Source organism: Macadamia integrifolia, chromosome 3 (assembly GCF_013358625.1).
Source record: "Macadamia integrifolia cultivar HAES 741 chromosome 3, SCU_Mint_v3, whole genome shotgun sequence".
NCBI lineage: Eukaryota > Viridiplantae > Streptophyta > Magnoliopsida > Proteales > Proteaceae > Macadamia > Macadamia integrifolia.
In genome coordinates, this window is record NC_056559.1 from 2,265,324 (window position 1) to 2,280,567 (window position 15,244).

At 35.5% G+C, this 15,244-nt stretch overlaps 1 protein-coding gene across 3 annotated transcripts; it reads right to left on the reverse strand.

Moving 5' to 3' along the window:
- Positions 1-429: 429 nt before the first annotated feature.
- On the reverse strand, positions 430-11,068 carry LOC122073936 (CBL-interacting serine/threonine-protein kinase 8-like). Of its 3 annotated transcripts, XM_042638663.1 has the most exons (15): positions 10,350-11,060; positions 7,661-7,723; positions 7,463-7,534; positions 7,275-7,382; positions 7,118-7,192; positions 6,979-7,032; positions 6,751-6,876; positions 6,439-6,528; positions 5,790-5,912; positions 5,446-5,565; positions 4,859-4,975; positions 1,258-1,314; positions 1,062-1,136; positions 689-783; positions 430-588 (listed from the first exon to the last, which is right to left on the reverse strand). In XM_042638663.1, coding segments are annotated over exons 1-15 (1,335 nt in total). In that variant the 5' UTR covers positions 10,509-11,060; the 3' UTR covers positions 430-587. The 3 variants fall into 3 exon arrangements, 2 of the variants coding, with proteins under 2 accessions (XP_042494597.1, XP_042494598.1); XM_042638664.1 differs by lacking the exon at positions 1,258-1,314 and having other exon boundaries at positions 430-783; positions 10,350-11,061; XR_006138928.1 differs by lacking the exons at positions 430-588; positions 689-783; positions 1,062-1,136; positions 1,258-1,314 and having other exon boundaries at positions 4,891-4,975; positions 5,786-5,912; positions 10,350-11,068.
- Positions 11,069-15,244: the final 4,176 nt, after the last annotated feature.

Below are 15,244 nucleotides of genomic sequence, written 5' to 3' on the forward strand. Positions count from 1 at the left end.
TTAAATATCAGTCATTTTAAGGCGTTAATTGAAGTTTATATATCAAGGAAATAAGATCCCCAAAATGCCCCAGTGAGGATCCTTCACATAATGAGCCCTGGGGCCTATATCGATTAAAAAAGATGACACTTTCTTTTGCCTTTTGGAGGGGAGTACTGGGGATAGAGAATATAGCAACATCCAAAGAGGGCACAATTGATTTGATGATTTCACACATTATATTTATATCCATCGGACAGGAAATAGTCTGCTTTGTCCATCCAACAGTATCGTCCACATCTTGAAATTATAAATCCTCCTAAATCAAATATGGCATTGAGTATTTAAAAAAAAATAAAAAGAAAATGGGGAAAAGTAAAGACAAAACATGGAACAAAATCTCATTAAAAAGCTTCTGCTAAGATAATTTGCTGAACTTGCCAAAGCTAATGAAATTTCAACTGAGGAACTCAACTTTTTTCATCTCTTTATGAGTTCATCTATGGCCTTTTACAACAAACAAGCACAGACAATGCAAAATATGATAAATGAGTTCTACTTCTACATATCCAATATGCGTTAGATATACTGCACACAAGCTGCCGCAACCTGTGAGTCACAAAATTGCATTTATCATCCACTCAGATAATGTGGTCAATCCAACATATATTTACACGTGAAAGCACAGAGAGGTTATAGAAAACAAAACTAGCGCTTCGTTGATTTGGTTTTCCATGACTTGCTGGTCTCATTTGGTGGTTTCCAGATAATATCCTCAAGTTTACTGCAAAATTTCTTGTAGAACTGCAACTCAGAAAAACAATGCAGCTCATGATAAGTTTGTTCCATTAAACCAAGAGAAAACGTGGTCTGGGGGGTTGGGGGAAAAAGAATTGAGTTAGGACAAGGGCCCAAGAGAAGAGATTTGCATGGTCAACTAGATTGATCAGATGAAGATAAAACCAAATAAAGAACTTCACCAGTGGAAACACATAACTGAAAATTTACTGGGTCACTACAAGTTTAAAACAGCACTAATCAACAAATAACTGTAGGAGCATGAAAATCAAGGAGCATCTAACCTTGGGGAATTCAACTGCATCTCCAGCTGCCTTATTAATGTCCACCATGAAAAATGACGGAGCAACTTCAAAAACCTGCTTCACGATGGGGTTTTGTAGGTGAGAAATAAATTGAAAAATCAAAACTAAACATTTAAAACAAATAAAAGAAGAAAGTAGGGAGAAAAATGGATATTGATCCAAGCAGAGAGCTTACTTCCAAAATAACAGAGAAATGTGAAGCCTTATCCGTTGAAAGACCTTCTACCCTCATCTGAGAAGTTAACATGATCTATCGGTTCAAATAAACCCAGAAGTAATATTGATTGGTAAAATTATAAATCACCTTCCAATAAAACCACTATGAAAGAAGGTCCATATGATCCAAAATGGCTTCAAGCCAGGTGATAGCAAAATTTATACACCGTTTGACAATGTTCCGTTTTCGCATTTTCTTGTTCCCAGAAACAGAGAAACAACCTAAAAAGCGTTTGATAAAGTTGTTCTGTTTCACCCGTTTCTAAAAACATAAATCAAAATTTATGCCTATTTACAATTCTAGAAACGACTTTGACGAAACAAGTCGGACTTGTTTCGTCGTTTCTAGAAACGAATTTGAGAGAAAAAGAAGGCTGTTGTGCCCGATAAATCTCTCAACTATTTAAATCTATACGAGGCAACCGAACTCTCTCTCCCTTTTGGGCATCCGATGATACTATTGGGTTTATCTGCAAAAAAACGTTTTGAGAAACAGGTTTATCAAACACCAAAAATTCTATTTTTGTTTCTGAAAACGTGACAAGTCGTTTCTACTATTTCTAGACACAGAAACAACAAAAACGTTATCAAATGGTGCCCAAGTTTTGGGTTCTAATTTTGATATCAAACTTAGGCGCCATATCTCTAATTTTACACGAAAAGAGGTCAAGTTTCTTTCCATGGCTGTGAAGATAACGAAATTCTGAGCAAGATGAACGTGATTAATTTAAAGTACACATCCGTTTGGTCACCTGTACAAGTAATTATTCTTTTCAGGCCAGAAAAAGAATAATGGATCAGAACTAAACCAAGATGCAGAACCAGCCCGTCTACAGTTATCCCAGGGGTATAAAGAATATTCCAAATCCCAACAAGGATCGATGGACCACACCCTTAAGTGATTGAAAATTCATTTTTGGTAACAACTACCTAGCGTAGTTGGTGAGTTGTGGTGTGCAAAATCTCTTCCTCATTAGGAGGTCTCAAGTTTAAACCTCTTGGCTGTCTCCAAATCGATCTAATCAATGGAATAAAATCGTCCAAGAGGGGGGCTTTGCGCAAGATTGAAGAAGAGAGACAAAATAAAGAGAAAAAAATAGAAAAAAAAAATCGTGTGAACATTCTACTTCCTATTTTCTCTCATTTTCTCTTCTCTCTCCTCCCTCCACCTCACCACAAAATCAACCAAGGGGTTCCACCCTTGGACATCCTCCTCTTTCCCATATTCCTTATAAAAGGGAGTCCACCAAACCCTAAAGGGGTGTCCCTCTCTTGCTCTCTTTTTTGCTAATTTTTAGTTGTGCTCTCCTTCTAGTTCTAGTTCAAGTTCTTCTTAGTTTTTCTTATTTTAAACACTTTTGTAATTGGTTTTATTTCATTAATGCAATGTCTTTTATTTTTATGGGTTATGTTATTTAAGTTATTCAGATGTGTAATAATTTTAATTTCTAGTTCAAGGTTTAGATCTAGGTGACAAGATCCAAGCTTTGAAGCATCTCTGTTCAAGTTCAAGTTTCTCTTTCAGATTTGTTTTCTCTAGTACTAGCAATTTCAGATTTGGTTTATTCCAGATCTGGTTTTTAGTATTGGTAGTATTTCAAATCTCAATCAAGTTTCCAAGTTCAAGTATTGAAGTTCAAGTAAGTAGGCTTCTACAGTAGTCTTCTCACCCCCCTCTCATTCCCTCTTCTTACTACCCTTTTCATTCTTGAATTAGGTTTTAAATTTTCAATTTTACATTATTGCTCTCCCTTTCCCCTAAGGTTCATGGTTAGATTATGTGTTGGCTTTGCCCCTCTCTAGCTATGGAACCATCATTTTATTTTGACTATTTATATTGCATCCCTTCCCCTAAAGCCAAGTAAAAAAGCCCCTATAAGAGTACTCTCTGGTCAAGTAGGAAAGCTCGTATTATTTATGGTACATCCCTCAAGCTAAGTAAAGATATCTACTTATGTGCCTCTCTCTAGCTTCTTCCCATTTTTATTTTATTTATTTACTTTTCAGTACTATTTATTTTCAGCACTTACTTTCAGTTATTTGCTTTTCTATTGCGTGGTTTGAGTAATTAAATTCCTAGATGACGAATGGTTAGGGTTAGATGTGAATGGTTAGGTCGTTCAATTTTTATTGTAATTTCAATTCCAATTTCCCTAGATATGTTGGTTAGGACGTTGTTAGATGCATGTGTTTTAGGGAGGTAGTTAGAATTATATCACAATCATTAATCTGTGCACTTTCGCATTACTAGAAAAAGCCTAAAATAAAGTAGCTGCTCTCCCTGTGTTCGACCCGTTAGTTACACTGATCCGTACGCTTGCGGTTATTTTTAAATCTCAAACAGTCACGTAGATAACACCAAAAAACACCACCTCTGCCAATAAATTTTTTTTCCTTGTTGAACTAAGACTGATAAAGCAAGCGGTTTAATTAATGCAGAAACTCAATCTGATTATTGTATCCAATTAAAAATTGAATGGGAAACCTTCTTTTTTTTTTTTTTTTACTAACAACGGGTATGCCTTTGGCCTGATTAGTCCTTTCTAATTTTTTATTTTTCTTTTAAGACTAGTCCTGTGGGTCTTATACTGACCCTACAACCACATGGACAGGAAGGGAGGGGGAAATGATACTAACTTACCATGTTCATATTCCCCATAATCATAGACAACTATGAATCACCACTACTATATCATTGGCTACCTCTCCTATCCATTTTGATCTCGTACTATTTGACAAACACATTGCCATGGTGAACTGCATCATGAATAGGGCTCCAAACTTGGAATTAATAATTGAATTGGCCAGTGCTGATTTCAATAATAATTGATCGGAATCAATCAGAATCAGCCAAAAACTGATAAAAATGGGCAAGAATCGATCAAATCAACCAATTTGACCGATCCAATATCGATTTTTAAACCATGATCACGCAATCCATAAATGTAACGGCCACCAGAATTAATGGCGGCTCACCTTAGGAGAAATAATTACCACTATTATAGTATTATTTACGGAAGTTTAGGTATCTCAATGGCAAGGACCTATTATCATTAGATCTCATTATGCCATGTGGAAGAGTGATATTGTGACTCCAACCATTGGATATCTAGGAAATGCGTTAAATTAGTCACATCTAATTTCAACCTCAATTTCAAACATTTCCCCTCCCACAAACCAGACCATTTACATAAGCCCTAAAAATCCTGACAAGCATCTCAAAAAGCATTTGCAGGTAACCAGTGCAAGGAAAAAAAAAGAAGATCAATGGAGAACAAATAAATATCACCTAAATCAAATTGCAGAGTATGCCATAACACAAAAGCATAAAGAAATTCTCTGTTTTGATTCTTTTGAAGATACAACAGAATAAATGGAACAAAAACAGCAATGAACACAGCAATTTTTCTTAACATCCTTCAGTAGATTATTACTTAAACCCAAACAGTACTCCAACCAAAAGACAGCTATGGAAGTATGATTTATAATTGCAGTAAACAAAGCAACGCAGGACATAATTTCAAGAAGCAAAAAAGAAAAGGTGAGCCAGAATGTTCAACCTTATAATTACGGATATGGGTTTTGAACCCCATTGATTGTGCAACGACTTCCATGCTTGACAGAACAACTTTTGCTGGTTTTTGAGATACAAAGCGCATTTGATGCTTCACACAGTCCTGTACAGTATAGAAAAAATCCATTAGGTATTTTAATTCAATTAAGGATCAGATAAAAATACTTGATTCAGAATGGCCATAGCTGATGGGATGTGGGTCCATAATAAGTTCTTCACAGCATATTTTGGTGAAAGAAAAAGATTAGTAGCTTGGCCATCGACATAACAAACCAAGAGAATGTGTTGACTGAAATAAGGGAGTAGGTTCCCTCCGGCCAGAGTACTAATTCTGGCAATTGGAGGGTCCCTATTTCAACCTAACAATGGGAGGCCTATTTATAACATTTCACTGCTCATAGGAACAGTGAAATGTGGGAGGATGTGCAAATTGGTTCCGCACACGTTCCTTTGAAATTGTTTTCAAATTAAAGAAAAGGTCATAGCATAAGAACTCCAGCCACATAGGAATAGCAATTCAGGGGCAAATAAATCAAATAAATGACTGGCTGGTGAATAAGAGATAAATTGCACCTGCTGACGGTCAAACAATGCTGACAGGTTCAGCCCTTGAGAGAGAATGATTAGGTCAAAGGCATTTAGATTCAGAGGACCCATGTCTTCCTTCCCAGATTTCTCATTAACCTGCTGCTCCTACAGGAGTCCAAAGCACCAATTATGCCAAGAAACAAAAGGGGTCCAATATAAATAGACCAATGTATAGAAGGACCAAGTACCACCGTTACTGCAATCATATGAGTAGAATGTGTATAGCAAAACCCATTACCAAAAGGACGACGAATATAACTCCTCCAAGATTTTTAACTGACACTTCCAATTACATAAGTTATACAAGCAGTGTTGAAAGCCTTACCAACCTCAGGATCATCAAAAACAGCATATACATCATCCAGGTTAACATCCTCATACTCAACAAGTCTAACAGGAACATAGCCCTTCCTAAACCATTCATCATTCCTGATCTCTTCAATGTGAATGCGCTGAAAATTTCACATATAGGAACCAAATCAATTACAATGAGTTCACTAAATATTTGAATAAATTATTAATAACATGTTAAGGAGAGGTGGCATTGCCACAGGTGGTATGAAGGAGGCTAACTCCCTAAGCTCCTCATATTAAGAATATCGCCAATCTCTTCTATCCTTTCTTTTCTATGGATATTTTTTTATCTTATAATTGCTTAAAAGTTAGAATTAGAGTTATAATTAGATTTCTTCCACAGTTCACTTTCTTTTGATAAAAAGTAATATCCAGCTAGACAGCTTACAATAATACAAGGGAACATTATAAATTTCCCTCCCTAGAAAAAATAAATTGAGGGAAAAAATAATAAAAATATAAGTAGTTCTTGAATTATGAAACATATATCTCCAAAAGAAACATCCTCATTAGCTAAAGGCACCAAAGTTTTCAGGATCTTGATTAAGAACCATATTAAAATAATTCATGGAAATGGACCCACTGAGAAATAAATGAGAACATATCATTCAGCAAATACTTAACAGTTTCAGGATTTGGGTCCAGAATTCTTTGAATCAGAGAGTTTGCCCCAACTGAAAACCAGGATGGGCATGAAAAGTCTGCTTGCTCTATCTGTAGGAAAATACAACCCATCAGATTGTGTTAGTTGTGATATATAACCATGGAGATGAATTTAGTCAATGTGCAGATTAGAAATGTGGGGACACCAACCTTGCAATCTATCATTAGAGTGTTAGCAAAATGAAATAGTTAACCAGTAGAAGACAAATCTTGAAATGAAACATGTCACCGTAGTGGTAAGTTGCACAAGATACATGTGTGGAAACAATATACCTTACTATAAAGAGTGGTGAGATCAATGTCGTCGAATGGGAGATATCCTGCCATCAAAACATAAAGAATAACACCACAAGACCAGACATCTGCTACAGCACCATCATAACCCTTATGGCTGAGTACCTAAGGCAAAACATGCAGGGTTTGTAAGCTGTGTAGCTTGGACATAAATATAACCACATGTGGCACGCATGTAATCTTCAATTCAGAAGCTATGATAGGTACCTCTGGTGCAACATAGTTGGGAGTCCCACAGGTGGTACGAAGGAGGCTAATTCCCTGATCATAAACATTAAAGCAATTAATTAAAGCTCATAGTATTTCCCAGTAATTATGAATATAAAAGAAATTATGAAGATCTTACTTGGGCAGAAAATGCACTAAGGCCAAAATCTGAAATTTTCAGATTTCCTTGGGAATCCAGCAGAAGATTTTCAGGCTAAAAGTTAAACAAAACTGTTGTTAGGGGTTTGTTCAACAGTAAATACAAAACAGATTTCCAACACCCAGACATTGAAGACCTTTAAATCTCGGTGGTAAACTCCCTTGCTGTGGCAATAATCCACACCATCAATGAGCTGTTGAAAGTATCTTCGTGACTCAGTTTCATTCAATCGCCCTTGGTGAACCTGCCCAAACAGAACAAAATCAATAATGAAGGACAAGAAAGAAGATGGCTGGCACTTAGAGGTTGTGCTAGAAGGCTCACTATTTTATCAAACAATTCACCGCCTGTAATGAACTCCAAGATTATATAAATTTTTGTACGGCTGGCAAGAACCTAGTAAACCACTGTTTAAGGTTAGATAAAAGCACAAATAACCACAATCTGCAGAAATAACCAATCTTCAAGGAGAAGGAGAATGGGTTTAAGAAGTAAAGTTTAATGTGAAAAGTGTCAGCATACCTCACGTAGACGGACAACATATGGATGTCTAACAAGCTTCATTATGGATATCTCCCTCTTAATCTGCAAGCAGAAGTGAAAGAAACCACTTCACTGAGCATTAGTTGCAACAATGGACAGCAGAAGCCAAGGGACAGAGACAGATCAAATCATCCATAGACACAAGGTATAAATGGGAGGGGGTGGAGAGGCCTGCTCGATGAGGGCTGACAAAAGAATTTAAAATTCAAAACAAATCTCTGGCATATTTTCTGATCTAATGCAGGATGAACTCATAATTCTCAAATTTCAAAGAATAAACTTCATCCAAGGTTTAGTGAATTAGGATTAGGACGATCAGACAGTTGCTATTCCAGAACCATAGCAAATGGGAAGCTTGTTTATAAGAACCATCATATCCACAAGACACTAAACTAGATACAGTCACACACATATATGTATCATTTCAGACCCCACCAGAAGGCTCTGCAAAAGCACTGCGTCCACAAATTGAGAAGGCACAAAAACTTACTGTACTGCACACAGGATAAGTGTGCTCACAACAACTAGGAATCTGAGATGCACCCCATAAACTTTGTCCGTAGAAAATAGCCACACCCTATTAAATCCAAGATAGATTTGTTTCTTCAGAACTTAATCCTTGGTATCTCCCTCTTGAGGACTTAGATCTCGAATTTCAATTACAGTCAACACTTACAACCTTTCTTTTCAGCAGGACATCACAACCTTATATTAAAACCTGCCTCAAAGCCCAATTCAACTAGAACTTATTCTTCATCCTCTACCCTATTCTAAATCAACTCCAAACACACCCCCCCAAAAAAGAAGAAGAAAAAGCTGGCTTTCAGAACGAGAAAAGTGCGTGAATGGCGAGTGTGGTGTTTTCTCTCTAAATAGAGACAAATGCATCGTAAATAAGGACAGTGTGATTAGACCGTAAGCGTGGGGTGTGGCTGAGCACCGAGGCATGGCGAGGTGAAGGGGGGAAGCAACTACAAAGCCCCTTGTAGCTTGAATGGGACTCAACAAGTTGCTTCCAGCAAGGAAGTAGGGTGCTCTACGATCAACTTGACCGCAGTAAGAGAGTAGATCACCAATGCAAAATGGTGCTCTACAATCAGCTTGACTGCAGGGTGGTTGTAGACTAGGCTGATTGTAAATCAGCTCCACCACCAGGAGAGAGTGGTTGTAGATCATCTCAGCCGTTGCTTCTTTGATCTAAGATCATCTAGCCGTTGCTTCTTTGGTCTACAATCAGCAGGCTTTGCAACATCTCGACATGTCACAGGAACATCAAATTGGTCCATCTAGATGTTACTTTGGTTTTGACATAATTCCTAGAGTTGAGTATCGGTTGAAGAATGAAAATCCCATAAGTTCATCATTAAGTGCATCTGCCCAACCGAAAATGCCAATATGTATATTGGCTTGGATAAAAAATGGCATTTGATTTTTAAGTTGAGGAATCAAGACTCTGACCTCATTTATAGGCTGCATTTTTGTGTTAAACTTCATGTATTTGGACATAAAAGCAAAAAGATTTCACATTTTGTTGCATATGTGCTGTCATTGTTAGATGCTAGCAGATCTAGAAAGAAAAGAGGTGTGAAAATTGCTTTTCAGAAATAAAAAATAATATAACATGATTTCGTGCATGTGTATGTTCTGAAAATTGAGTTGGTTTTTACTTGTTCTGACTTAATTTTAATTTATCCGGTTTGAAAATCTATTTGGTGCAAATCAATGCAACACTCACATGCCACACTTTCTTCTTGAAAGGTTTCATTAAAGAAGGAAGAAGAAAAGAAGAAAAAAATAATGAAAATTAGAATAAAGGAAAATCGACTTCTGAGGTGGGGAAAAAAAATTATTTCGTCGGTAAGCCAAAGATTGGATTAGCAACTCATGGTTGATGAATGGAGCCAATTGGATTACATGACTGAGCTCAGTTGGCTGTTCCTTATTCAGAAATGAAAACAAGAGCATTTCCAGATGTTGCAGTTCCACCACCTTTCAAATAAGTAAATGTACCAAAACCCACCAATAACTGTGATTAATATAGTCCGAATGGGTCGAGGAAAAGAGGAGGTTCAAAATCACGTCAGAATTAACCACAAGGTTCACCACTGAAAAGCCAATTGCCATAGGCAATATAGAGGTCAAAGATAAGACCAGACAAAACATCAGAAATTAGAGCATACGTAATTGGAAATTGCAGCAGAGAGAGGCGACATCAGCTGCCAATGATTGGTTATTAATGCACAATAGAGTAGAATTTTGCAGCAGATTTGGACTTCACGGCCATAAACAGAAATCAGAACTGATGGGGTTTTCCAGCTTGCGTTTGATTCTAAGAATAACTAATAAAAGGCTAAGGCAACTCTAATGAGTGGAAGCAAAAATAGAGGGAAAAACAGCAAATTTCAAGAGAAGAAGACAGAAAAAAGACCCAAGCCGTCGAATCTCATCCTCTCATTAGTCCGTTACTTGACACACACACACTATATGTAGCAAGATCCATGTCTTCCCGGGTCATCCTCAATTGGGTTCCACTGAGGAAAAGAGGGAGCCCGATACAGAAACCCTAGAAATTAGGACAAACAATCTCGACTAGAAACAGAATTTCTTCTTCTTCTTTTTTACCCAAAAAGGAAACGACAGGAGAAGAAAATAGAAGTAAATTGAAAACCTGGTCAACCATCTTGTGTTTGATGATGGTACTACGGTCTAGCACTTTCATGGCGACGCTTTCACCAGTCTCTGTGTTCTGAGCGAACTTGACCTTCGCGAACGTCCCTTCTCCAATTGTCCTACCCACCTCATATTTCCCGACCTTCCGGACCACCATAGTTTCAATCCCGCTCTGTCAACTCCGTCTTCTTGAGCAGAAGACTAAGACAAAGACGAAGAAGAAGAAGAAGAAGCATCCACCTTAACACACTGGGTTTTTTGTGGGGATTGAAGTAGGAGATGGATTTAATATCGATTTTGAGTTACTTTACTAAAATTCCCTCAGGAAAAAGCTTTACCAAATTGATAATATTTAAATATATCCTTATAATTATATGGGTAGTTGATTGGATTGCAGAGAAAGTAGGATTTTACTGGATTAGTATTTGGACTTCGGAGCACTACCCAATAAGAAGAAGAAGAAGGAGGTGGAGAAAGGGACCGTGGAAGAAGAAGAAGAAATGTCGGAATCGGGTGGGAGAAGTGTGAAAGAAGTTTCTTCTTTCGTGCAATCTTGTCTCTCTGAGTAGTATTCCAATTCCAGAAGACCAGAACACCTTTTTGCATAGAATGGAATTTTTGCCTTTTTTTCAATTTGTAATTCGCGCGCTCTCTCTCTTGTTTCTCTCTCTTCCTCGCAGAGACGCACTAACTCGTTTGATTTGATGGAAAGTATAGAAAGGATTTTATAGTATAGGGGACACATGGGAGGGGGGTGGTTCGGAGTTTCCAGTTATATTAATATACACCACGCCCTTTCCTCTCCGCGGCTCCGCCTTTCCGTTCACTTAAATGGGCCCCATGCATTGTTTAACTGCACCGTCAGGATTTCACGCGGAGGGTGAAATTAATAATAAATAGTGAATAGCCTAACAAGAAGATTTATAAATACTTGAGCAACTTCCACTTGATTAATACTTTTCAATTGATTAATACGAATATGAGATAATGGCCTAGGCTATGTTTGGTAGTTAAGAGAAGAGAAGAGAAGAAAACAAAAAAAAAGTACAGATTGTACTTTTTGTTTTTTTTTTTTTTTTTTTTTTAAGTTTTCTCTTTGTGATTGATATGTGAGTCAATCTTCTTATTTTAAAATTTCTCTTGAATTTTGGGATTGTGAAGTTTTCTCTTCCTTTCACAACAAAACCTGTAAAATATAAAAGAAAACATGAAAAAATATAATAAAAAAAAAAATTCTTTTTTATTTTTATTTTTTTCTCTTCTAATGTTGATTAAATATATATAGGCTTTTAGAGTTTTAGTTCATGATATTGATATCCATTCGTCTTAATCCAAATCAATGAAAAATCAAAAAATACCACCATTTTTTTTATTGATACCAATTATTCATATTAGTATCATGGGAGGGATCGAAGTCCTCTATAGTGCTACAGGTCATGTGATGCAGCTCCAAATATTAGAAATCCTTAGCCATGTAACCCAAGACACTTCTAACCTTGAATCTACGTAATAAGGCGTGTAGTGTTGCAGAGAATCAAGTTCCATAGATATTAATCATGCTAATACCAATCAAATTGATCAATACAGATATTGCTGCCTTATTCCATGCATGTCTCATAGTTCCACTCAAGATTCTATATATTGATATTGGATCGACCCATGTAAGAGCAATATCGAAATTGACCAATCTTAGATCAGATATTAGATTGGGGATAAAATTGTCAGTTTCTGTAATAAAAATATGGATAATACTGATTGATCCAGATGGATACGGACTAATCCAGATTCGTATCGGTGGAGGTCGATTCCAATTTCCCCCATCCTTTTCTATTTTCTTTCGATGGACCAATGACTGGACACAACCAATGCCTTTTTTTTTTTTGGTAGGAAACTGGAGAGATCCAATCTATTCCATCGTTTCATTGACTTTTGCATGTCTTTTTTTTTTTTTATATAATATATATATAGTATATATTTTTTGGAATGGGTCGGTATGGTTGGCAAGAAATAAAAAGGTAAAGTTCTCTCCTTTTTTTTTTCATAATCTTGAGAACATTCTTATTATATTAGATCTCTTATATTGTGACTTCGTGACAATACTCGAGTTAGGGACTTGGATTACAACCAAAAAAAAAGAAAAAAGTTAAGCTCTTGGAGAAGCTGAAGTTTCACGGCAACACAAATCAATGCAATGCTATTGATAATGATAATTGCATTAACATAGTTGACGAGGTTAAGGTATCTTAAGTCCATACATTTTAGGAGGTATCGAGTTCTGAAGACCAAAGAAATTTAGTGCAACATAGATGGAACAATGTGGATGACTATCCATTTAGTTTGGCAACTTGCCTCACTGTTATCCCAATAAACAAATTACAATTGTGGAATTTCCTCTATAAAAGTACCATTTGATGCGAACAATAATCATATTTTTTAAGAAAAAAATAATATTCATAAGATTGATTAAAGAAAATTGTGAAATCGCATGATAAAAAATAAAAAAATAAATAAAAAGGTGGTCCATATCAAAAGATAATCTTGCAACATTTTTATTGGTAATTTTCAGTTCGATCTAATTATATAATGCATCAAAGTTCAGTATTATCGAAAATTATGAAGAAAAAAAATGTCTAAATGGCACTTGTAGAGATGTATTAGAATATCAAATAATAATATTCAATAATAAACGTTAATGTCACATTTATAATTTTATGATACTTTGGATACACTATTAGCTAGTATAAAATATTTTTTTCGATTAAACTTTGATCAATGAGATAGGTGAAAACTAAGAAACCCTTTATAATATGGACCACCTAAATTATATACCTAATGGCAAGTAATGAAATTAAAAAACTCATCAACTATTGTGAAAAGTTTTGAAGCCTCTTGTTTTTTGGGGGTAGAAAAGTATCCAAACCACTTAAACAATGGAAAAGCAAGAAAGAGATAGTGAGATGCTTTGGCTATTATTAATTGCATTATAATAATATAAAAATTTTATTTTTTTAGAAAAGATAATATAATACTAGGTACCCTAATATGCCACCTTCCAGGGTCCCAATTCCAGGTTGGCTCCTAGGAAGTGATTATGCACTACATAGAATAAAGTGGTAGGGGACCTTGGCTATAACATGAAAGCACTCGAAAAACATACAAGGGAGAGATTGTAAGTTGACAATGAAAGGTGATGGGTCATCAGTTAACAAGTAAGGCCATTGTTTTCTTCTAGAGAGAAGGGAGGGGTGGGGTTGTGTTTGTGGTAGAGAACTCCCTATAAAGATTTTGTCTCCATCCTTTCTCTAGTTTTATTCTTTAGCAAATATAAGTAAGGGTCAATTTAATAAAAAAAAGAAAAAAGAAAAAAGAAAAAAAAGGAAGAACATGGTTTTAAATAATACTATTGGTGGATTCGTGTTAGTATTGGATGATCCTTTCCCACACTCTCTCATATTATGATCATACAACATTCATATTGATATTAATTCTCCATTCTAAATCATGTTGGTCCTCTTGTCGATGAAACTTTTAATTTTTTTAGGTATTGATTGGTTTTGCGTAGAAGATTCCTCCCACAATAATGGTCATGGAAATCCTATAGCATTATTTAATTAAGTTACCATATTTTGTGATGAAAAAGTCCATATTGTGATTCATCAATTCTTCTCAAACTCAGCTACGCTCCTTGAACTCTATATAGTTGCTCCATTCTATTTGGAAATGATGAGGTATCAATATCCTCGAAATTAGTTGTATCAATTATAATCGGAGTTTTTTTGGGGGAGAGGGTAGGAAGGGGGAGAAAACTTTATCAATCCATGGAGGAGAATTCATCCATAACGCTAGGGTCTCAGTTACTCCTTCCTTACAATATAGGGTTGAAAATGCCATGAAGTGCATGTTAGTAGAATGAGTCTCTTGTCTTTGTTATTTACATAGGCCATTTATGTTCCAAGTTTTAACCCACCTCAATTATATGTGACATGTGACGCCCTTCCGTGTATTGCTCCAATCATAACTTGTTTATTTGATCGCTTTTCTAAAACGAGAGTAATAAAAACAAGATTATCATCTAACCATTTCCTTTTTTAAACCACACTACATTATCATAACGCCTAATCACCATAAGTAAAGAGATTCTTTCTTTAGCTTTAAGAAGTTAGATATACTTTTTGATGGGATTATAAATGAAATGGAGATATTGTAAATCCAAAATGGGCTATTCCCTATTTGACTTTGTGAGATTTTCATGTTTTCCAATCCTTATCTTTCGTTGTATTTGTCTTTGTTGGTTTGCTGTGCAATTTATTTTATATTAAATTCTGTAAAGAAACTGTTGTCCTTATCAGGATTAGAATTTATCACTCCAAAAAAAAAAAATTTAATAATAATAATAAATAAATAAAGGCAAAGAAGAAAGTATTCATCTATAATCATATTTATTCTGGTCTACAGATTTTACACCTATTATGTATAATTATTTATAAAAATACTCCAAATCTTGCTAATTATAAAAAATAAAAAATCCAGTATAGCACGCCTCTTTGCACCATATTTATATAAGCATTTAATTGTTAGATAGAAATAATATAGTTTATATTAGCCATATATCAAAATCTCTTATCTAATTCAATCAAATACCTCCATGTGTATGTTAATTGGAATTTCAGTTATTTTTGAAATTTTATTTTAAAGTTCTTAGTGGTTTCCTTACTACATCACAATTTTTGTTTGGATTGAAATTTGATGTATTGATAAAGGCCTTGAGATTTATACATTCGTAGAATATCAATCCATTAAACCCAAACAAATATAGATATGCACATAAAAAATTTATTGTCATTCCGTTGGTCCAATATCCTAAGTAGATAGATGAACCTGAGGTCGTTTGGA